Source organism: Bufo gargarizans, chromosome 9 (genome assembly GCF_014858855.1).
Source record: "Bufo gargarizans isolate SCDJY-AF-19 chromosome 9, ASM1485885v1, whole genome shotgun sequence".
Taxonomy (NCBI): domain Eukaryota; kingdom Metazoa; phylum Chordata; class Amphibia; order Anura; family Bufonidae; genus Bufo; species Bufo gargarizans.
The window spans coordinates 7,536,756-7,559,697 of NC_058088.1; the positions used below are offsets into that span (position 1 = coordinate 7,536,756).

The window sequence follows — 22,942 nt, forward strand, 5'->3', positions numbered from 1 at the left end:
TTTTACACCAACGTTTTTACTAGATCCGGCAGGGTTCGGCAAAAACGCTTGCGTTACTGATAATACAACCATCTGCGTCCGTTATGAACGGATCCGGTTGTATTATCTTTAACACGGATCCGTCATGAACTCTATTGAAAGTGAATGGGGGATGGATCCATTTTCTATTGTGTCAGAGAAAACTGATCCGTCCCCATTTATCTGTATTGTGGGTAATGCCGGATCCGTCTTGCTCCGCATTCCAGGACGGAAAGCAAAGTACAACATGTTGCGGTTTGCTCTCCGGTATGGGAACGCAAATAAACGGAATGGAATGCATTTTGGAGCGTTCCGTTCTGTTCAGTTCAGTCCCCATTGACAATGAATGGGGACAAAACGCAAGCGTTTTTTTCTGGTATTGAGCCCCTTTGACGGATCTCAATGCCGGAAAACGTAAATGCTAGTGTGAGAGTAGCCTTATTCAGACCAGACCCTTTACTCAGGACTTAGTTGTATCCCCTTTGGCAGTGATTACAGCCTCCAGTCTTCTTGCGGATGATGCCACAAGGTTTGCTCACCTGGCTTTGGGGATTTTCTGCAATTGTTCTCTGCAGATCCATTTAACCACCTCCCGACCGCCTAACGCAGGGATGCGTCCTGCGGGCGGCCGGGTTATTCCTCCTAGACGCATCGGCGCGTCATCTCGCGAGAGGCGAGATTCCGCGTGAACGTGCGCGTGTTTACAGCAACGCTAAGCTGAGAAGTTGATCTACAGCCTGCCAGCAGCGATCATTCGCTGGCAGGCTGTAGATGCGATTTTTTTAACCCCAAAAAGGTTTATTAGACGCTGTTTTGTTAACAGCATCTAATATACCTGCTACCTGGTCCTCTAGTGGTCCCTTTTGCTTGGATCGACCACCAGAGGACACAGGCAGCTCTGTAAGTAGCACCAATCACCACTACATTCCTCCCCCCCCCCCCCCCCCGTCACTTATTAATCCCTGATCACCCCATATAGACTCCCTGATCACCCCCCTGTAAGGCTCCATTCAGACGTCCGTATGTGTTTTGCGGATCCGCACATTGCCAGAACTATATAGAAAATGCCTTTTAGAATAGGAAAATGCCTTAAAGAATAGGACATGTTCTATAGGCTCTACAAAAAACGCAGTGTTCGCCCGATCAGGCCCGATCTTGTGCGCACACTTGCGTTCAGTCCGCCCCACCGCAGTGACAGAATTATTTTTTTCTGATCACTGAGAAAAAAACGTAAAATCGCTGCGGCGCTATAAAAAAGATCACTTTAGAGGGGCATGGCGAGTTCATAGGAGATTATTATTTTTTGGCACAAGTTAGCGGAAATTGTTTTTGTTTTTTTTCTTACAAAGTCTCATATTCCACTAACTTGTGACTAAAAATAAAATCTTACATGAACTCACCATACCCCTCACGGAATCCAAATGCGAAAAAATGCCCTGTGAAATCCTAAAGGTACTGATTGGAATTTGGGACCCTTTGGGCATCTTGGATGCAAAAAAGTGTCACACATGTGGTATCGCCGTACTCAGGAGAAGTAGGGTAATGTGGTTTGGGGTGTATTTTTACATATATCCATCCTGTGTGTGAGAAATATCTCTGTAAATTGACAACTTTGTATCATTTTTTTTTAAAAAGTTGTAATTTACAGAGATATTTCTCACACACAGTATGGGTATATGTAAAAAGACACCCCAAAACACATTGCCCTACTTCTTCTGAGTACGGCGATACCACATGTGTGACACTTTTTTGCAGCCAAGGTGGGCAAAGGGGCCCAAATTCCAATGAGTACCTTTTAGGAGGGCATTTTTAGACATTTGGATTCCAGACTTCTTCTCACGCTTTAGGGCCCCTAAAATGCCAGGGCAGTATAAATACCCCACATGTGACCCCATTTTGGAAAGAAGACACCCCAAGGTATTCCGTGAGGGGTATGGCGAGTTCATGTTAAATTTTATTTTTTGTCACAAGTTAGTGGAATATGAGACTTTGTAAGAAAAAATAAATTATAATTTTCCGCTAACTTGTGGCAAAAAAAAAAAACTTCTATGACCTCGCCATGCCCCTCACAGAATACCTTGGGGTGTCTTATTTCCAAAATGGGGTCACTTGTGGGGTATTTATACTGCCCTGGCATTTAAGGGGCCCTAAAGCGTGAGAAGTAGTTTGGAATCCAAATGCCTAAAAATGCCAACCTAAAAGGTACTCATTGGAATTTGGGCCCCTTTGCGCATCTAGACTGCAAAAAAGTGTCACACATGTGGTATCGCCGTACTCAGGAGAAGTCGGGGGATGTGTTTCGGGGTGTATTTTTACATATACCCATACTGTGTATGAGAAATATCTCTGTAAATTGACAACTTTGTATAAAAAAAAAAAAAAAAGTTGTCTTTTAGAGAGATATTTCTCACACACAGTATGGGTATATGTAAAAATACACCCCAAAACACATTGCCCAACTTCTCCTGAGTACGGCGATACCACATGTGTGACACTTTTTTGCAGCCTAGGTGCGCAAAGGGGCCCAAATTCCAATGATTACCTTTAGGATTTCACAGGGCATTTTTTACGCATTTGGATTCCAAACTACTTCTAACGCTTTAGGGCCCTTAAAATGCCAGGGCAGTATAAATACCCCACAAGTGACCCCATTTTGGAAAGAAGACACCCCAAGGTATTCCGTGAGGGGTATGGCGAGTTCATGTTAAATTTTATTTTTTGTCACAAGTTAGTGGAATATGAGACTTTGTAAGAAAAAATAAATTATAATTTTCCGCTAACTTGTGGCAAAAAAAAATAACTTCTATGACCTCGCCATGCCCCTCACAGAATACCTTGGGGTGTCTTATTTCCAAAATGGGGTCACTTGTGGGGTATTTATACTGCCCTGGCATTTAAGGGGCCCTAAAGCGTGAGAAGTAGTTTGGAATCCAAATGCCTAAAAATGCCAACCTAAAAGGTACTCATTGGAATTTGGGCCCCTTTGCGCATCTAGACTGCAAAAAAGTGTCACACATGTGGTATCGCCGTACTCAGGAGAAGTCGGGGGATGTGTTTTGGGGTGTATTTTTACATATACCCATACTGTGTATGAGAAATATCTCTGTAAATTGACAACTTTGTATAAAAAAAAAAAAAAAGTTGTCTTTTAGAGAGATATTTCTCACACACAGTACGGGTATATGTAAAAATACACCCCAAAACACATTGCCCAACTTCTCCTGAGTACGGCGATACCACATGTGTGACACTTTTTTGCAGCCTAGGTGCGCAAAGGGGCCCAAATTCCAATGATTACCTTTAGGATTTCACAGGGCATTTTTTACGCATTTGGATTCCAAACTACTTCTAACGCTTTAGGGCCCTTAAAATGCCAGGGCAGTATAACTACCCCACAAGTGACCCCATTTTGGAAAGAAGACACCCCAAGGTATTCCGTGAGGGGCATGGTGAGCTGGTTAAAGGGGTTGTCCAAGTTATATTTATTGATGACCTATCCTCAGGATGGGTGTTACCAGCTTAGGTGGGGGGGTTGTTCCTGCACAGTCTGACATTGTCTTATCAGGGCTGCGGTGTCAGACTGTGCAGCGACACCCCCCAACTGGGAACACCCAGCTGGACCCTTATTGTGAACTGTTAGCAATACATTGATAACGTCTAGAGAAATGGCACATCATGGAGTCATAAGAATAGATGCTCCAGAATTGTTATCAAATGGCGAATGCAAGTAGTTACTATAAAACAGACCCGTCGGGGGAGGTTAGAGGTCCTCTTTAAGTGCATGCAAGAGACACCACTTCTACGCCACCTTTTGCTATTGACCTGGTAATGCTACCATCCAGGACGTCCCGGGTGAAAACAGTGCAAGAGACTGCACTGCTGATCCACTCTGAGGACTGCGCCCCTGGATGTTCACTGCCCTCCATAGAAGTCCGTGGTCTCCTGGATGTCACCGTCACCTGGGCTCGGAAACATAAGCATGTATGGAGGCTTAAAGGGGCGAATATCTGGTAACTGGACAAGCCGTGAAATGCATTTAGACACTGGATCTGTCTCACTGCACCAATTCACACACTTAGGGCTCATGCACACGACCGTATGTATTTAAAAAAAAAATAACATCTGTGTTGCATCCGTTTTTTTTTTTGCAGATCCACTGTAACAACACCTGTCCTTGTCCGCAAAACGGACAAGAATAGGACATGTTCTATTTTTACGTGGAAGGGACCTGCGGACACGGAATGCGCATGGAGTCTGAGAGACCCTTAAGTGCAATTTTGCAAACTCCAGGTGGACTTTCATGTGTCTCTTACTGAGCAGAGGCTTCTCTCTGGCCACCCTGCCATACAGCCCAGATTGGTGGAGGCTGCAGTGATGGTCGACCTTCTGGAAGTTTCTCCCATCTGCAGACAGGAACCTTGGAACTCAGCCAGAGAGACCATTGGGTTCTTGGTCACCTCTCTTACCAAGGCTCCTCTCCCCCAATTAGTTTGGTGGTGCAGTGATGATATCTGTATAATATCCCCTCCTCAGTGATGATATCTGTATAATATCCCCTCCTCAGTGATGATATCTGTATAAAATCCCTCTTCCCAGTGATTATATCTGTATAATATCCCCCTCCTCAGTGATTATATCTGTATAAAATCCCTCTTCCCAGTGATTATATCTGTATAATATCCCCTCCTCAGTGATTATATCTGTATAATATCCCCCTCCTCAGTGATTATATCTGTATAATATCCCCCTCCTCAGTGATTATATCTGTATAATATCCCCTCCTCAGTGATTATATCTGTATAATATCCCCCTCCTCAGTGATTATATCTGTATAATATCCCCCTCCTCAGTGATTATATCTGTATAATATCCCCCTCCTCAGTGATTATATTTGTATAATATCCCCCTCCTCAGTGATTATATCTGTATAATATCCCCCTCCTCAGTGATGATATCTGTATAATATCCCCCTCCTCAGTGATATCTGTATAATATCCCCCTCCTCAGTGATTATATCTGTATAATATCCCCCTCCTCAGTGATTATATCTGTATAATATCCCCTCCTCAGTGATTATATCTGTATAATATCCCCCTCCTCAGTGATTATATTTGTATAATATCCCCCTCCTCAGTGATTATATTTGTATATCCCCCTCCTCAGTGATTATATCTGTATAATATCCCCCTCCTCAGTGATATTTGTATAATATCCCCCTCCTCAGTGATTATATTTGTATATCCCCCTCCTCAGTGATGATATCTGTATAATATCCCCCTCCTCAGTGATATCTGTATAATATCCCCCTCCTCAGTGATTATATTTGTATAATATCCCCCTCCCCAGTGATGATATTTGTATAATATCCCCCTCCCCAGTGATGATATCTGTATAATATCCCCCTCCTCAGTGATTATATCTGTATAATATCCCCCTCCTCAGTGATATCTGTATAATATCCCTCTCCCCAGTGATATTTGTATAATATCCCCCTCCTCAGTGATTATATCTGTATAATATCCCCCTCCCCAGTGATGATATCTGTATAATATCCCCTCCTCAGTGATTATATCTGTATACTATCCCCCTCCTCAGTGATTATATCTGTATACTATCCCCCTCCTCAGTGATTATATCTGTATAATATCCCCTCCTCAGTGATGATATTTGTATAATATCCCCTCCTCAGTGATATCTGTATAATATCCCCCTCCTCAGTGATATCTGTATAATATCCCCTCCTCAGTGATTATATCTGTATACTATCCCCCTCCTCAGTGATGATATCTGTATAATATCCCCCTCCCCAGTGATGATATCTGTATAATATCCCCTCCTCAGTGATATCTGTATAATATCCCCTCCTCAGTGATGATATCTGTATAATATCCCCTCCTCAGTGATGATATCTGTATAATATCCCCTCCTCAGTGATGATATCTGTATACCACCCCCCTCCTATCAGTAGGACGCCCTCTCCCCTCGCTGACACATTGCCGGGTGTTGCGGGCACGTGTTGCCGGGTAACCTGAGCGCCCTGCTGCCGCCCGGGTCCAGATGCCGGCGCTGAGCCGCTGCCCTTTGTTGTGCGGTGGGTGGAGGAGGCCGCAGCTGAGACACGCGTCCCTGTCATTACCATCACAATGGGGCCTGGAGAAGAACAACAGTTTGTCAATCTGCCCCCTCCCCGCCATGTGTCAGAGCCGCGGCAGCAGCCATGTGGCCCGGGGGCCATCAACACCCCCTCCTCCCGCACACGGGGCAGACAAAAGGGAGCGACCACCCCCCGCACCCGACCTCCTGCTGCATGGAAGGGGGGCACCTACCACATGATAGATACACTGCCCACCTATATCATATATATACACTGCCCACCTCCACTATATATATACACTGCCCACCTATATTATATATATACACTGCCCACCTCCACTATATATATACACTGCCCACCTCCACTATATATATACACTGCCCACCTCCACTATATATATATACACTGCCCACCTCCACTATATATATACACTGCCCACCTATATTATATATATACACTGCCCACCTCCACTATATATATACACTGCCCACCTCCACTATATACACACTGCCCACCTCCACTATATATACACTGCCCACCTCCACTATATATATACACTGCCCACCTCCACTATATATACACTGCCCACCTATATTATATATACACTGCCCACCTCGACTATATATACACTGCCCACCTCGACTATATATATATACACTGCCTACCTATATTATATATATACACTGCCCACCTCCACTATATATATATACACTGCCCACCTCCACTATATATACACTGCCCACCTATATTATATATACACTGCCCACCTCGACTATATATACACTGCCCACCTATATTATATATATATACACTGCCTACCTATATTATATATATACACTGCCCACCTCCACTATATAGATACACTGCCCACCTATATTATATATACACTGCCCACCTCGACTATATATACACTGCCCACCTATATTATATATATATATACACTGCCTACCTATATTATATATATACACTGCCCACCTCCACTATATAGATACACTGCCCACCTCCACTTACTACATCATATATATACACTGCCCACCTCCACTATAGATACACTGCCCACCTATATTATAGATACACTGCCCACCTACATCATATATATATATATATATATATACACTGCCCACCTATATTATATATATACACTGCCCACCTCATCAGACAGAATTTGGCACCACAGGCAATATAAAATTCGGTCCCCTCAGATGCGATGAAGAATCATCCCCTAAAGTTATGGATTGGGGCACCCAGTCCTATCTGCAGGAAAAATGCCCCCGGGGGTAATCCCATCTCCCCTGACATCCCTGTTTCAGTACCTTCTTGCCTTCCCCATGTAGTAACTATTCTGGAGCCTCTATTCTTATGTCGTGCCATTCCTCTATTATTCCTGCTAGTAGTTATACATGAATTGCCACCCGTAAGCTGCATAGATGGTTATGTTTCCGTGTCGCCCATTGCCCAGGTTAGGGCGGGTTCGCATTGGCGTTCTTGAATATTGAATATAACGGCATTCTAGGATGGAACCCTTTACATTTCACTTCCCTCCGTCCATTACATGACAGATAAAATAGTCCTGTCGACGAGGAACTTTAAGAGGCATTCCGGTTTACTTTCCATCCTAAAATTATGTTATAACTCTGTAATAATGGAATTTTGTAACGCCAATGTGAACCGCCCTTATGCTGACATCCAGTAGACCACTGACTTCTATGGGGAGGGGTAGTCGTCTGGTGCACAGCTTCCTCAAAGCAATGCAGCCTCTTGCTGACTGGATGGTAGCGTGACCAGGTCAACAGTTGCGGGCCCCTACCAGAAAGGAAGGGTGGCGTAGAAGTGGCGACTCTTGCATGCAATTAAAGAGGACCTCTAACCCCTCCTGACGTAGTATCTGTTCTAGTAACTACTTTATTTCGCCATTTAAAAATTCTGGAGCATCTACTCTTATGACTCTATGTTGTGCAATTCCTCTATTACGCCTTCTAGAAGGTAAGAATGAATTTGTAGCAATCTGCAGTGAAGGTCCAGAGGAGGGTTACCAGCTGGGGGGAGGGGTATCCCTGAACAGTCAGACACTGGCAGCACTGACTGGATAGTGTCAGACTGTGCAAGGACATCCTGCCCCCAACTGGTAACATCAAGCCAGACCTTCACTGCAAATGTCTAGGAGGAATAATAGAGGAATGGCACAACATAGAGTAATAAGAAGAGATGCTCTAGAATTGTTAGAAGCTTGCAGTGAAGGTCCAGATGGGTGTTACCAGCTTAGGGGGGGGGGGGGTTGTCCCTGCACAGTCTGACATTGTCCAATCAGTGCTGCCAGTGTCAGACTGTGCAGCGACACCCCCCCCCCCCCCCAACTGGTAACACCCAGCTGGACCCTTATTGTGAACTGTTAGCAATTCATTGATAACGTCTAGAGGAATGGCACATCATGGAGTCCTAAGAATAGATGCTCCAGAATTGTTATTACATGGGGGATGCAAGTAGTTACTAAAACGGACCCGTCGGGGGAGGTTAGAGGTCCTCTTTAAGTGCATGCAAGAGACACCACTTCTACGCCACCTTTTCCTATTGACCTGGTAATGCTACCATCCAGGACGTCCATGGTGAAAACAGTCCACTCTGAGGACTGCGCCCCTGGATGTTCATCGCACCGGGCACCAGGCGACTGCCCTCCATAGAAGTCCGTGGTCTCCTGGATGTCACCGTCACCTGGGCTCGGAAACATAAGCATGTATGGAGGCCTAAAGGGGCGAATATCTGGTAACTGGACAAGCCGTGAAATGCATTTAGACACTGGATCTGTCTCACTGCACCAATTCCCACACTTAGGGCTCATGCACACGACCGTATGTATTTCAAAAAAAAAAACGGATAACATCTGTGTTGCATCCGTTTTTTTTGCAGATCCACTGTAACAACACCGGTCCTTGTCCGCAAAACAGACAAGAATATGACATCATTTCATTTGCATCAATTGTGCTGTCCTGTGCGCCCTCATGCAACTTTAACGCCTCCTAATAAGCTGTAATATTGCACCCCCCCTTTGTGGCCATGAGGACCCTGGTCTTATAGTGAGCGCCCCTCTAGTTCAATGGGTGCAGGATTTATCCGCTGGGGGTCCCCGATGTATGGAACCCACCCGGCACGCCGATCAGATCGTCTGCCACCAGAAGACAACATTGTATAATGATGTCATCTCTGCAGATCTCGTTACATGGGGGTGGGGCAGGAATAATGAGCTATTAATGTGCAAATAAATTAGGGAGGGGGAGGGGGCTCTTCCAGATTTAGATGGATATATAATCACCCCAACCCCCCCGTCAGGCGCACATCCGGGCAATTCATAGTCACAAGTTGGCCTGAGCGCCGTCTGTAGATTTGCTGGGATGGGATCAGGGACAAATGGAGAAAAAGCTCTTCGGGGGTGACATATATCGGTCCCATATAAAATAGGGGATGTCCACGATTTGTGGGTGTCGTAGAGGTGCGGACTGGTTGAGGGGTGCCGTGGGTGATGGGGGTTTAGCTCCGTACGGAGGGTTTCATGTTGCACTGGTGACCAGAAGCAGCAGCTCTGGGGGTCAGAGCTCGGAGTTCATGTTCAGATGAAGTTCTAGGGGGGTCCTGAACCCTGTAATAAGAGAACAAAAGGGGACGCAAGAGGGGCCGTGGCCAAGACAAAGGGACAGAAGGAAGGAAGCAGGATGCTGGAGAAAGTGAGGTGAGACACAAGAAGTGTGCTGGGGTGAGAGGGACAGGTGCCTCCTATTAGCATACAGCTGACACCCCCCACCCCCATCCCCTCTCATCCTATTCAAGGGGCCTAACAAAAGACCCCCAGCCAACCATAACAAGTTCTCTCCATTACAAAGAGTCCCCTTCCATGCACACACCTCATTAACAAACACACACACACCTTCATAATGGCGAGGTGAGTGTGACACACGTCAGGGGGAAGTGTGCCCATTGTGTAAGTAACGCGATAGGTGCCGGCCTTCTGCATTATGTATGGTACCTGACATACGCCGTATGGATAATACAAGGCGGACAGGGTTACGCGATATTCTATAGGCCGCTTTACCCGATACCCCCGTCCTATATTTTATATATTACTGCCGCTTTGGATCTATGCCCGGATTCGTAAATTAGAGAGGGCCGATATAAAATCGGTCGTAGGTTTTATATAAAGTGCAGCGTATTCCGGAAACCATGATCCTACTGACAGAAGGCAGGGTATCGTCAGGCTCTGTTCACACTGTCGTTTTGGGATCTGTCAGGCTCCTTGGGATTTTGCCGTAGGCAGCGATATTCTTGAAGGCGAAAATATTGTGATGGACCCTATTAAATTCAATGGGGTCTGCCAGAATACACACGCCAAAGTGGTCATGGTTCCCTCGTAACTGGAAGGTAGTGTGAAAACAGCCTGAAAGGGGTTATCCAATCCTAAAAAAAAAAGCCCCCCCCCCCATGCTGAATGCTGAATACTGAATATACTTCCTATACCTTGCTCCTGGTCCCCGCAACGCTGCTGCTGCCTCTCCCTGTGCCCAGATGAAAACATCCGGTGTCGGGGAGGAGCAGCCAATAGAGGCAACGTTTTCATCTGCGCGGTGCGGGGACCAGGAGCGACGCAGGGAGCAGGGACCCGGGTAAGTATATTCAGCGTGGGGGCCTGGCTTATGGGAGGGGGGGCTCTTTTTAGGATTGGATAACCCCTTTAAGGCAACTGGCCCATCTGGAGCAAAGCACTAGGATATGTAATTAAAGTCAGATAGGTGCAGGTCCCACCCCCGTCTACAAAATTAGGCCTGAAAGTGAAGAGGCGCACATCGCGCATGCTCTCCACTCACCGCTCTGGGAGTTCAGGAAATAGCTGGGTGAGTACGTTGGGTTATTTTCAGAAGTCCCATAGTGGTGAATTGAGAGCGCACCGATTACGGGACTGCCAATAATAGCCAAGCCAGAGCTCGCTTTTAGTTTCCTAAGGCCTCATGCACACAACCGTTGTTTTGGTCCGCATCCGAGCCGCAGTTTTGGCGGCTCGGATGCGGACCCATTCACTTCAATGGGGCCGCAAAAGATGCGGACAGCACTCTGTGTGCTGCCCGCAACCGTTGCCCGCTTTGCGGACAAGAATAGGCAGTTATATTAAAGGCTGTCCGTGCCGTTACACAAATTGCGGAACGCGCACGGACGCCATCCGTGTTCTACGGACAGCAAAACACACCACGGTTGTGTGCATGTAGCCTAACTCTCATGGCAGTGAACAGAGGTTGGCTGTGCATGCGCGGCTGCCTGGCCTGCACTTCGGGGATAGGAGACGGTCCCAGAGGTGGCATGAAATCTGCAGCGTTAACAGAGTGGATGTGACTTTATTAAATCTCAGCTCGGGCTGCTGGGTGAAGTCCGCTGCTGGTAACTTACGTGGAATATCTGTGGCGTGTTTTTCTGCCGCACTCTATGTTCCGTGGGTTGATGACCTAAGGCTCTGATCACATCCGCGTTTTAAGTTGTCAGGAGCTTCCAAGCTCCACATTTTTTGGGGGTCAAAACGGACACCATGGCGAAACCCGACAGACCTCTGATGGGCACTGCTGGTGTCCCTCATGCTACGGCTCCCGAACTGTGATGCAGAGTCTGTTAAGGGTCCATTCACATGACCGTACTTTCCGTCCGCATTTTTTCCAGATCAGATTATGTCCGTTTTGTAGCTCCGCAAAAAAAAATTATAACATGTCTTGTTCTTGTCCATTTTGCGGACAAGAATAGGCATTTCTAACATAGGGCAGAATGTGCGGGATGCATATGGCCGTTTTCCAGATCCGCAATTCATGTGAATGGACCCTTATGATAAAAACCATGAACAGAGGCAAAACTGCAGGGGATCTCTACAGCACTAAGATGATCCTTCCATATAATGCATGGAAGTCCACTTTTTGTAGGAATTCTTCAACCCTGGCTAATAAAGGGGTGCACCGATCTCCCCGAGTAACTCCACATGTACTAGGAGGTGAAAAATGTCCCTTTTGGGACATCACTCCTATTGTTTCAGTTATGGTGGTATGTAGGATCTTCCAAGAAAGATCTCCTGATAATAAGATATGACTGGGGGATGATAAATCCACACATCTTTCTTGCAGTTGTGGACAATACTACCGTATGTATACAGCAGTACAAGCTGAATAACATGGGAGCGCTGTGTAATAGGATGGACCCATTGTTAGATTTAGTCCAAACTTGGATCTCCGATCAGTACACAGCCTCAGGACCTAAGATCCAGTGAAGTCATTGCTCCTGGCGTTTAGGATAAGACTTTAATTTGTTTTCTTCATGGTTTTCGGAAAAGCTGATCAAAGAAAGTGTGATGTGAGGAGGAAAGGAGGGAGGAGGAGAAGGAAAGGGGGGGGGGATTGAATTTGGAGAGGGGGGTGTGGGAGGAGGCTATGTAACACCAGGAGGCTGTATAAAGCCCGGGATTGACTTAGAAGAACTTTAGTCACAGCCAAGGCAGACAAGCTCTGAGGACAAAAGACCACACAGGATTCAATAGAGAGTGCGTCCACCAGTGATGCCTGCCTGATCCGGACCCATCACTTCTGAAGGAAACCGCCTGATAGGATCCTACTGACTTTACCAAGAAAAGCCTGCCTGACTAAAAACTTTACTTCTGCCTACCTGGCATATACTCATCAGGTCTAATACCAGCTCGGACACCTCTGAACCTAGCTCTACCAGCTGTGTAATACCTGACGTTTACTCAAGTACTCTAAACTTTCCTCCACATTTTGCTCTGAGAAGATATCTGCCTTGTGTTCCTAAGTCCTTAATTCCACCTCCTAGTGAGACGGTGTTTACCTCGGCTTCATCTCAAGAGATTCACACGTGAAAGTCAATACCATGACAGCAAAGACTCCGATGCTCCTGGTGGCACTACTGTGCCTGCCAATGGTAAGTACCAACTATCCTACATTGTGATATGTATTATTCCAGAAAAATCAGTCAGTAGTGCCTAGTTATATCTTCTCTAGATGTGTTCAGCTATTGTTAGTATTATCTGACTTGATTATACTGCCGCATCATCCATCTTTCTTGTAAAAGACTCTAATATAGAGGTCCACGTTTTCTAACTGTGGTCCATGTTTTATCTGACTTATAGTATTATATTTTCCTACCGTCCTGCCATTATTGTACAAAGGTGGTGATGTTAGTAAGATATGGGCAATAGTTTAGACGATTTGATCCTTTATTTTTTTGCTGTCAATCTTTTGGGTTCCTCATCTAGAAGAACCGAGAGATCTTTTTGTGAACTTGTTCTGTGACTACTATATGGCCCTATTTCTATGTCTCTATATTCCCAGGCGGAGGCGGCCGGAGTGTTCGAACTGAAGGTCCACTCCTTTAGCAGTCCTCGAAGTGTGTGTCTCGCTGGCCGTTCCTGTCACATCTTCTTCCGAGTGTGTCTTAAGCATGCCCAGCCCGTAGTGTCTCCAGATCCACCTTGCACGTTTGGGACAGCCCTGAGCGACTTGATGGCTGTGGATCCAGGGGCCATAGCAGCCAGCAGCCCCGTACGAGTCCCCTTTCACTTCAAGTGGCCGGTGAGTAACAGTACAGCTGTTGGGTATTGTGATGCTTCAAGTAACGTCCCACTTCAAGGCCTGGAGGCAGCGACATTGACTCGGCCAGGTGGTTTCTCCACTGTTTTGTTCTTTTCTGGTTGACAGCTGGCTGCGGAACGGGCAGCTGCTGACAAAATAGAAGCTGAACTCTGACCCACATAAAGTCTTCAAAGACACTAGTAATATAAATGTGATTTGTTTTGTAGCCCAAGAAGTGAGCTACGCCATATAGAAGTATCCCACTTTATATACATTTTATATTATTAAAGAGGTTCCATTGTGTTGACTGCCCCCAGATATGGATGCTCAGCTTACTGTAAGGTACCCCATCGCTGTAGTTTATCATATCTAACATGGTTACAGGTTCAGGTAACCTCCAGTGGACTAAATGAAACAACTATAAACTACAGGCCTTTTAGATGTAGTTTTTACTGGAAAAACTTCTAGCAATGGACCCTCGAGTCACCGGTGAACCCTTTTTAGGATGTTCATCTCCTTCTTCCACTGTGTTATTCCTACGTCTAGGTCAGGCATGTCCAAACTGCGGCCCTCCAGCTGTTGCAAAACTACAACTCCCAGCATGCCCTAATAGCTGTAAGCTATCCAGGCATGCTGGGAGTTGTAGTTTTGCAACAGCTGGAGGGCCACAGTTTGGACATGCCTGGTCTAGGTCATTCCTCACATCAACAGTACTCCTCCGTATTTTAACTTATCGTAATTGAGCACAAAATTGTCCTCACGCTCCTGCAAATCCTTCCTTACTATATTAACCATTTCAGTCAGAAACACATTTGGTGTCCACTGCTGCGAAAAAATGTCCTTGTAATTAATTGGTCAAATTGGTCATATGTGTGCTTAGTCATCTGTGTCTGGTCTTGAGGGATTCCAACACGGATACTTTCTACTCTTACAATGCTATTCCTCATATTGTCCTCGTTACCTACAAGACGCTATGGTAAATTTTCACATGGCTTTTTCCAGGAACAAATAGTTTAGAAGATCATAAAGTTTAACACCCCCCCCCCCCCCCACCTTCGTAGTTAGTTAAAGGGTTTGGTCAATCTCTATTATCTCATAACTAGGATATGTCATCAATGTCAAATAAGTGTATTTCCCACCTCCTATCTCCAGGACGAGGCCCCCAAAGTGAAGGAGAGCGCGCTGCGCATGAATGGCTTGCTCTCCATTCATCGCTTTGTGAGTTCCGAAAATAGCCAAGCCAACCAGATCAGCTGTTTTCAGAAGTACCACAGCCATGAATGAAAAGCGTACTGTGCAAGTGCAGCCACCGCTCCGTTCACCACTATGGGACCAACGGAAGTAGTCAAGCAAGAGCTTGGCTATTTTCATAAGTCCCATAGTGGTGAATGGAGGGTGGCAGCGCTTACACAGCTGTTCTCAGTTCACTTTGGGGGAGCCCGTTCTGGAGATAGGACAGGGTCCTATCGATAGCGATATGACATCAATGTCTGAGACGGGCCAACCCTGTTAATTATATCTTTTTTATAAGCCTTGCAGCTACTTCTCTGAAATGAATGCTCTTGATTCAGTCTCACTCCAGTGCATATATCAGTAATTTGAAGTATTAGGAGCTCTAGACAGAAACAAGCATCATATATTGTAGCCTATATACAGACGTAACCATCATATTTCCTTTTGGGGCGAGATATCTTGAGAAGAGTGGTGCGAGATGACAAGCTCTGAAATAAAAACTTCTGCATTGCCCTGGCAGATGTTGCGAGTAATGCAAAAAGTTTTTTCCTTTGTCAAGTGGCTCCCCTTGTGGTGACACTCATCATGGGATATCTCGAGCCAACAGGGAAGGTAATGAAATTCACATCTGTATGATGGTTTTTACTGCAGAAGACTGGCAGCTCAAGCCTCGTTCGTAGGTTGAAGGCCCTCTACCAGTAATCAGCCAGATACAGTTATGAATCATTCCACTGAAGGACTTGTACCTGGTCTCAGACATCTTGGAGTAATTCCCAAAGTAGAATGTAAGATGCTCAAAACCAACTCTGTCTTGTGTTCTGGACCAGGTTTCTAGTCGGTTCTGATTCAGTCATGGCAACATTTTACAACTCAGCCAGAGTCTATCCAGCTAAAAGTCCACTCAAAATATCCAAAGATTTTAAAAAAATTTAGTAAATATAAATTCATTTAGGACTAATTCTTTGCTCTGGAGGTACCAATCTCTTGATCTCTACTGCAACACTGTTCCGTCTTCAGCAGTCTTATGATGCACACAGTATGGCTCTTTGGGAAGATACACATAAAGTTTGTAGGCAAAAAAAATGACCAGTTTCAAAGAGGAAACCATCCATGTTCTCAATGCTCATATGTTACTTCGTCTACATTTCCATACCAGCAGTGATGAAAGCCACTTCATAAGAACATTCTCCATTTTGACCTCATCGGGTATGACCACATGTTGTGTCATGGTTGTGACCCGGTCGTGCTGCGTTTGAGTACTGTGTGGCCAAAAGGGCCACAATGGGATCTAAGTGATGAAGACCGCATTGTTCAATGGGTCTATATTGCTAATGTCCACACGGAATTGAAGTTGCCACACGCCCATTAACAGTGTGGTCTTCATTTATTTATTTAGACCCCGCTGGGGCCCTTTCAGCAGCGCAGTACTCAAACACAGCACGACCACGTTACAACCGTGACACGACTGCGCCTTTGGTTGTGCTCTTATATGTCCCTTGCACAACCTCCAGTCGTTATGTGGCTACTGTGTTGACTGACTTGGAAACTCTTTGTTTTGTTGCAGGGCATTTTTTCTCTTATCATTGAATCCTGGAGCACACACACAGCCGAGAAGTCTACAGGTAAGTACCATCTGGACCATAAATGGCATTTGTCACTATTCCTATACCTGCTAGTATTTCCCTACCGTCCTCATTTAAAAGAGCTCCACCATTATCCTGCCACGTAGCCCAAATATACAAATATGACTTCTAGCTATGTAAGTCGGGCCATACCTAGAGAATCTTTTTTAAAGGGAACCTGTCACCGGGATTTTGTGTATAGAGCTGAAGACATGGGTTGCTAGATCGCCGCTAGTACATCCGCAATACCCAGTCCTCATAGCTCTGTGTGCTTTTATTGTGTAAAAAAAACTACGATTTGATACATATGCAAATTAACCTGAGATGAGTCCTGTACGTGAGAGGAGTCAGGGACAGGACTCATCTCAAGTTAATTTGCATATGTATCAAATTGGGTTTTTTTTACGCAATAAAAGCACACAGAGCTATGGGGACTGGGTATTGCGGATGTGCTAGCGGCCATCTAGCAACCCATGTCCTCAGCTCTATACACAAAATCCCGGTGACCAGTTCCCTTTAATGGTGGATGCTCTTTATTAGCCATTTGGTGAAGGTTAGGATTCCTATATAGAGCATTTATAGAGACATTTAAGTAATAATTTTTATATTTCATAAAATTTTCCACAAAGGGACCCTTATGTAACGGTAATAGTTTTTGGGGAATTCTGCACCGTCTATCTGTAGGGCGGCACCATAGATATAAATGACCGGTATTGTAGCTGCCAGCGCTCTAATTCTAACTCTGTGCCCCCATTGAGGACCAGACCATTAAGTGTCCCATTAAGTAGAGGACTACATGGTCGACTGAGGAAGGGCAGTCACCTGAAAGAAAAAGTTGGCCACCTAGACACAATCGTTGTTGCTCTCAGGTACCATAGTATCACACAGCAGTAATAAGATTATCTCTATCCTATAACTATGAGCTCTGCTCCCAGCCTTGAAGGGTTTCTGTCACCAGATTTAACCCTATTAAGCTAGCTGACATTAGCGTTGTTCCTGCTCCTAGAGGCTCCGTTCTCCCACCTTTGTCGCCTCCCTCCACGTCCTGATTGCCAGGGCCAGGCAGCGCTCGCATTTGTCTGCCAGCCCTGCGCTCTGGTGAAATCTCGCGCCGTTCAGCATTCGGCACTGGCGCGGTGAGGGAAGCCAGCCAGATTTCACCAGAGCGCAGGGCTGGCAGACAGATGCGAGCGCTGCCTGGCCCTGGCAATCAGGACGTGGAGGGAGGCGACAAAGGTGGGAGAACGGAGCCTCTAGGAGCAGGAACAATGCCCCCCCCCCCCCCCCCTAGAGGCTAAATAGCATATTATAAAAGTTAGATAAAAGTAGGAATAGGCTAGTTAGGTTTAGCTGACATTAGCACATTGCTACTGTCAGCTAGCTTAATAGGGTTAATTGTGGTGACAGAAACCCTTTAAGGCCCCCATACACATTAGTGTATTGTCGGAAGAATGGGGGTTCAACCGGCCTATTGATGTGTAGGGGGACCTCCCGACTTTCCCCCGAACAGATTATGCCATTGGAGAGACGGATCAGGCAAAGTGAATATTTTTGCCCAATACTTTTGTTCTCCTGATAGATAAGCCAGTGCCAAACGCATCTGGCAGCGGCGTTCTCCCTATTAAATAAACATATACCTTCGGCCGAGCTAAACGTGGATGTGTAGGAGGGAGTTGTGAGGGATAACTGGTTCGGCCAATGGCCATTGAATGTATATGATATACCTACATTGTGTCTTCTCAGTCTTATACAATGAGGAAAGCTGGGCAAAGACTTTATGGATGATGGCCGAACGCTCAGCTGTTCCTCCCAGTCCACCCATATTCATGCATGCTTGACTACATGTGTTCTCAATGAGCAGAGGGGAAGAAGTTGCATCATCTGTGAGAGCAAAGCATTGGACATGTGATGATCCACCATGCCCGATCCTTCTTTCACCCAAATCTGCCATCTGGGGAGAGTGGGCATGCCCCCAAACACACTAGATGGACCTATAGTCTATAAACAGATATAAGATTAATGTCTGTGATAAGCTCCCCATATGTTCACGTTGCTGAACTCACCTGGCCTATATGCCGAACTTTAGGCCCCTTTAGACTGGCTAAGAATCGCTAACCAGCGTTCGTAGAAATGCTCGTTGGCTATAATCTGCTGGTGTAATGGTGTCACCGATTGCTCGGTGAACGAGCGAAACACTCGTTCATTTGTTAATACTATCATTTGTGCGGACACCTAAATCCTCGTTTACCGGCAGCAGATTGTGCTGTCTAAACAGCCTCTGCTGCCGGCAAACAATGAGTCTGTATGGGGACGAGCGATGGCATCCGTGATCACTGCTCAACATACTGTGGAGGAGATTGCTGCATGTAACTGCAGCGGTCACCTTCGCTGACGAGTAGGTGCTTGCTGGGAAGGAACTCTTGCTTCCCGACAATCATCTGCTATATAAAGGGGCCTTTAGCAATACAATGGAATTTCACCCAAAGAATGTTCTTTTTGGCATCTGGGCTGTATGCACTAGAATACCTTCTTTTTACTGCATAGGCAGTGCAGCAGACAATGGGCCATATATATACATATATTTGGCATTGTTACCAAGGACAGATGTATGGCTATGCACTGGCGTATGGCATAGGTATATGTCAGGGAATACTCCCAATGTCTAGACCTAATTCCACATTCACACGAGAGTATCAAAATCCATCCAAATCCCGGCTCCGGAATACGCACTGATTCCAGATGATACGCCATCCAGATTGGCTTCACTAATTCTTCCAGATTTACACGCATATTCCTTCCTTCCTGCATTTCTGACGCACTCGCATAGACTATAATGAGAGTATTTGGAAGCAAATATGTACAAAACGAGGACATACTGCATAGTTCAAATACTCGTCATATATACGGACTGCCAATACACTCGCGTGAAAGAGGCCTTCGGCATCAAACATTATATGGTTTGGACCTCAGGTATAATATCCTTGTAACCATAGCCTTTTCATAGTAGAGATGCGATCCCCGCGAAGGCGTCATAGCGGCTGTAACTCTTGCGCAGTGACAGATGTCACATATTTACTATTCCGCAGCACAGATATCACCTCTGCTGTGTGACTGATAAGAGGCCAGCTATATACAGGCCCCGTCACTCTCCCCCACTGTCACAGCATATCCCCAGAGACTTTACATCTCTTTGTCTATATAGCCAGTATCTTACACATTTTCCTATTAACATGGTTGTCTAGGTTACTAAACCCATTTTCGTATACCCTATAAGAGTCGGATCCCCTGCTCAGGATCTTCATCTCTTGGCCAGAGCGGTCTGTGTTATACAGACAACCCATTGATTTGAATGGATGCTGTGTAATGCTTTGTTTCCCCTGTGGTGGCGCTGCAGGGAAATCAAACACCTACTACCAGGTTAGATTATAGCCGATCACTGGGGGTTCCAGCAGGAGGGCACTGTGTGATCAGCTTACTGTCAAGGGACCCTTATAACAAGTAAGGACTGTCCAAAGCCGATCGCACCTTTAACTAATCTGCCCACACAAACCTTTAGTCACAGAGTTTTGCCCATTTATGCCTGCCTAATTTATTTATTTTATTCCTCACCACTGCTACTTCTGGGCTTTTTCCCCTGATATCACTAGTATCTTGGTAATCCCACTGTATACACTCATCCGAAACGTACCACTACTTCTACGATACTAGGGTGCCTCTCTTGTGATGACTACACAAGATACCTTTCAGCCAACGGCTAGCTCACCTACCCCCCCATAAACATGCACACTTGGCTCGGCCGAGCATGTATGTGTTCTGAACAGTATAAGGGTACTTTTACACTTGCGGCAGAGAATTCTGGAAGGCAGTTCTGTCGCCGGAACTGCCTGCCGGAATCCGGCAATACGGACGCAAACTGATTGCATTTGTCAGACAGATCCGGAAGCGGACAAATGCATTGAAATACCGGATCCGTCTCTCTGGTGTCTTCCAGAAAAATGGATCCGGTATTATTATTATTTTTTCCATTTTTAGAGGTCTGCGCATGCGCAGACGGGAAAGCCGGATCCGTTTTGCCGGGACACTTAATGCCGGCACTAATACACTTCAATGTAAATTAATGCCGGATCCGGCAAGTGTTCAGGATTTTTGGCCGGAGAGAAAACTGCAGCATGCTGCCGTATTTTCTCCGGCCAAAAAACGTAAGAGGGACTAAACTGATGCATCCTGAGCGGAATGCTCTCTATTCAGAATACATTAGGATAAAACTGATCAGTTTTTTTCCGATATTGAGCCCCTGTTACGGAACTCAATACCGGAAAACAAAAACGCTAGTGTGAAAGTACCCTAAGGCGAGTAAGGCTACTTTCACACTGGCGTTTTGGTTTCCGTTCGGGAGATCCATTCAGGGCTCTCACATGTGGTCCCTAATGCATTCTGAATGGATAAGGATCCGTCCAGAATGCATCAGTTTGCCTCCGTTCCGCCTCTATTCCGCTCTGGAGGCGGACACCAAAGCGCAGCTTGCAGCGTTTTGGTGTCCATCCGACGAAACTGAGCCAAATGGATCCGTCCTGACACAATGTAAGTCAATGGGGACGGATCCGTTTTCACTGACACAATCTGGAACAATTGAAAACTGATCCGTCCCCCACCGTCTTGGCTATGTTAAAGATAATACAAACAAATCCGTTCTGAACGGATGCATGCGGTTGTATTATCTAAACTGATGCGTTTGTGCAGATCCATGACGGATCCGCACCCAACGCGAGTGTGAAAGTAGCCTAAGCTACCACCTCTGGTGGGGTCTTTCAACATTCCGAACAAAAGGATCGGCTTGTTGAAATACAACTGCCTGATCTCCCCATACATCTGACATAGCTGAAGGCCACCATACACATCAGACGTTTCCCTGACGTTAGATGGTTGTCTGGTCCCATTGAAATCGGCAGGATTGTCTGATATACATCTAATGTGCATCGTCAGATTTACTCCTGGTTGGGTGTTTGCTAAGTAGTGGTCCAAAAATGTAATGGTCATTGCATGGCAGTAGCCCTCATTCCCAGGAGGAAAACTCTTTGGAGCCTATATTGTCACCTATTATGCTGGGGAAGGGCTGGTAACCAGTAATGATACAAGCTCCCATCAATCCCAGTAGTCAAGCAGAAGTATAATATTTTACCCGCAACCTATAGATTAAAATATTTCATTCAGTAATCTGGTATCTTGTGATACCCCAGTGCAGGTGGAGGATGGGGTTCTAGCTTCAGATTGAAGAATACAGTATGTATTCATGACTTTAGTAAGGAGTAAAGTTGATCAGTAAGGTCAAGGATGTTCAAGGTTCATCATCAAAAACCTTAAAGGGGTTGGCCCACGAATATTCAACATTTTTCAAACCAGCCCCTGGATCTGAATACTTTTTCAATAGCATGTAATTAAAAATTTAGTATAGCCACTCAGCTATTCAATAAAGTGTATATGTAGAGCGCCACCTGCTGTTTGTTCTTTAACCTATTTCTTGTCCACCTCACTGAGGTTGGTCGCACATGCTCAGTTTAAATCTAGTGTTGATCCCGAATATTCTAATCGCTAATTTTTATCGCGAATATCGCCACTTTGAGAATTCACAAAGATTTAGAATATAGTGATATATATATTCGTTATCGTGAATATTCTAGATTTTTTTTTTTCATCAGTAACCTCCCTTCTTGCTTGTGGGCCAATGAGAAGGCTGCAATGTATTTGTCTGAGCTTAGCAACATCCCTAGCAATCAATAGGAAAGTTGCCTACCCTTTACTATATAAGAACCTCTCCAGCAGCCATTGTATGCAGTATTTTGCAGATCTGAGAGAGAGCAGTGTCATGGCTGCGCTCTGTGCTTTCCTGTGTCATTACATTAGTTACTTAGTTAGTTATCTTATATATAATGTATATAATACAGATAGTTAGTGGAAGATAGTCAGTGTAGGTTAGATAGTGATATAGTGTAGCTGATAGGTTCCAGTGCAGGGTGTTAGGTAGTGTGATAGGGATTACTGTTTCTCTGCTGTCCATTGCGAATATTATGCAAAAAATTCGCTAAATATCGCAAAAACGAATTTTGCCTATGCCGCTCATCACTATTTAAATCCTCAACTGCCCCCAGTTTGTTCTTCTGTTTTGAAGCTGTGGCAGAAAAGACATGTTGCCTGAGAAAGGACACATCCCTTGAGACGCTAGATTGAAATAAATCTAGCAGAGCAATGAATGGGGAGATCTCAGGATCCATGTGAGGTACAGGGCTGGTTCTAGCTTGGTTAGAAAGAGGTTGTCATGTACTATATGGTGTCTGTTCTTCTTACATCAATCATGGCATAACCCCTTTAAGTTCTATTGA

At 45.4% G+C, this 22,942-nt stretch overlaps 1 protein-coding gene across 1 annotated transcript in view; it reads left to right on the forward strand.

The window, feature by feature from the left end:
• Window positions 1–13,009: 13,009 nt before the first annotated feature.
• Window positions 13,010–22,942, forward strand: part of LOC122946584 (delta-like protein B) — a 36,811-nt gene continuing 26,878 nt past the window's right edge. The window contains exons 1-3 of the mRNA XM_044306307.1: window positions 13,010–13,060; window positions 13,471–13,710; window positions 16,508–16,565. Of these exons, the coding sequence (XP_044162242.1) occupies window positions 13,010–13,060; window positions 13,471–13,710; window positions 16,508–16,565 (349 nt within the window). The remainder of the gene's footprint in view (window positions 13,061–13,470; window positions 13,711–16,507; window positions 16,566–22,942) is intronic.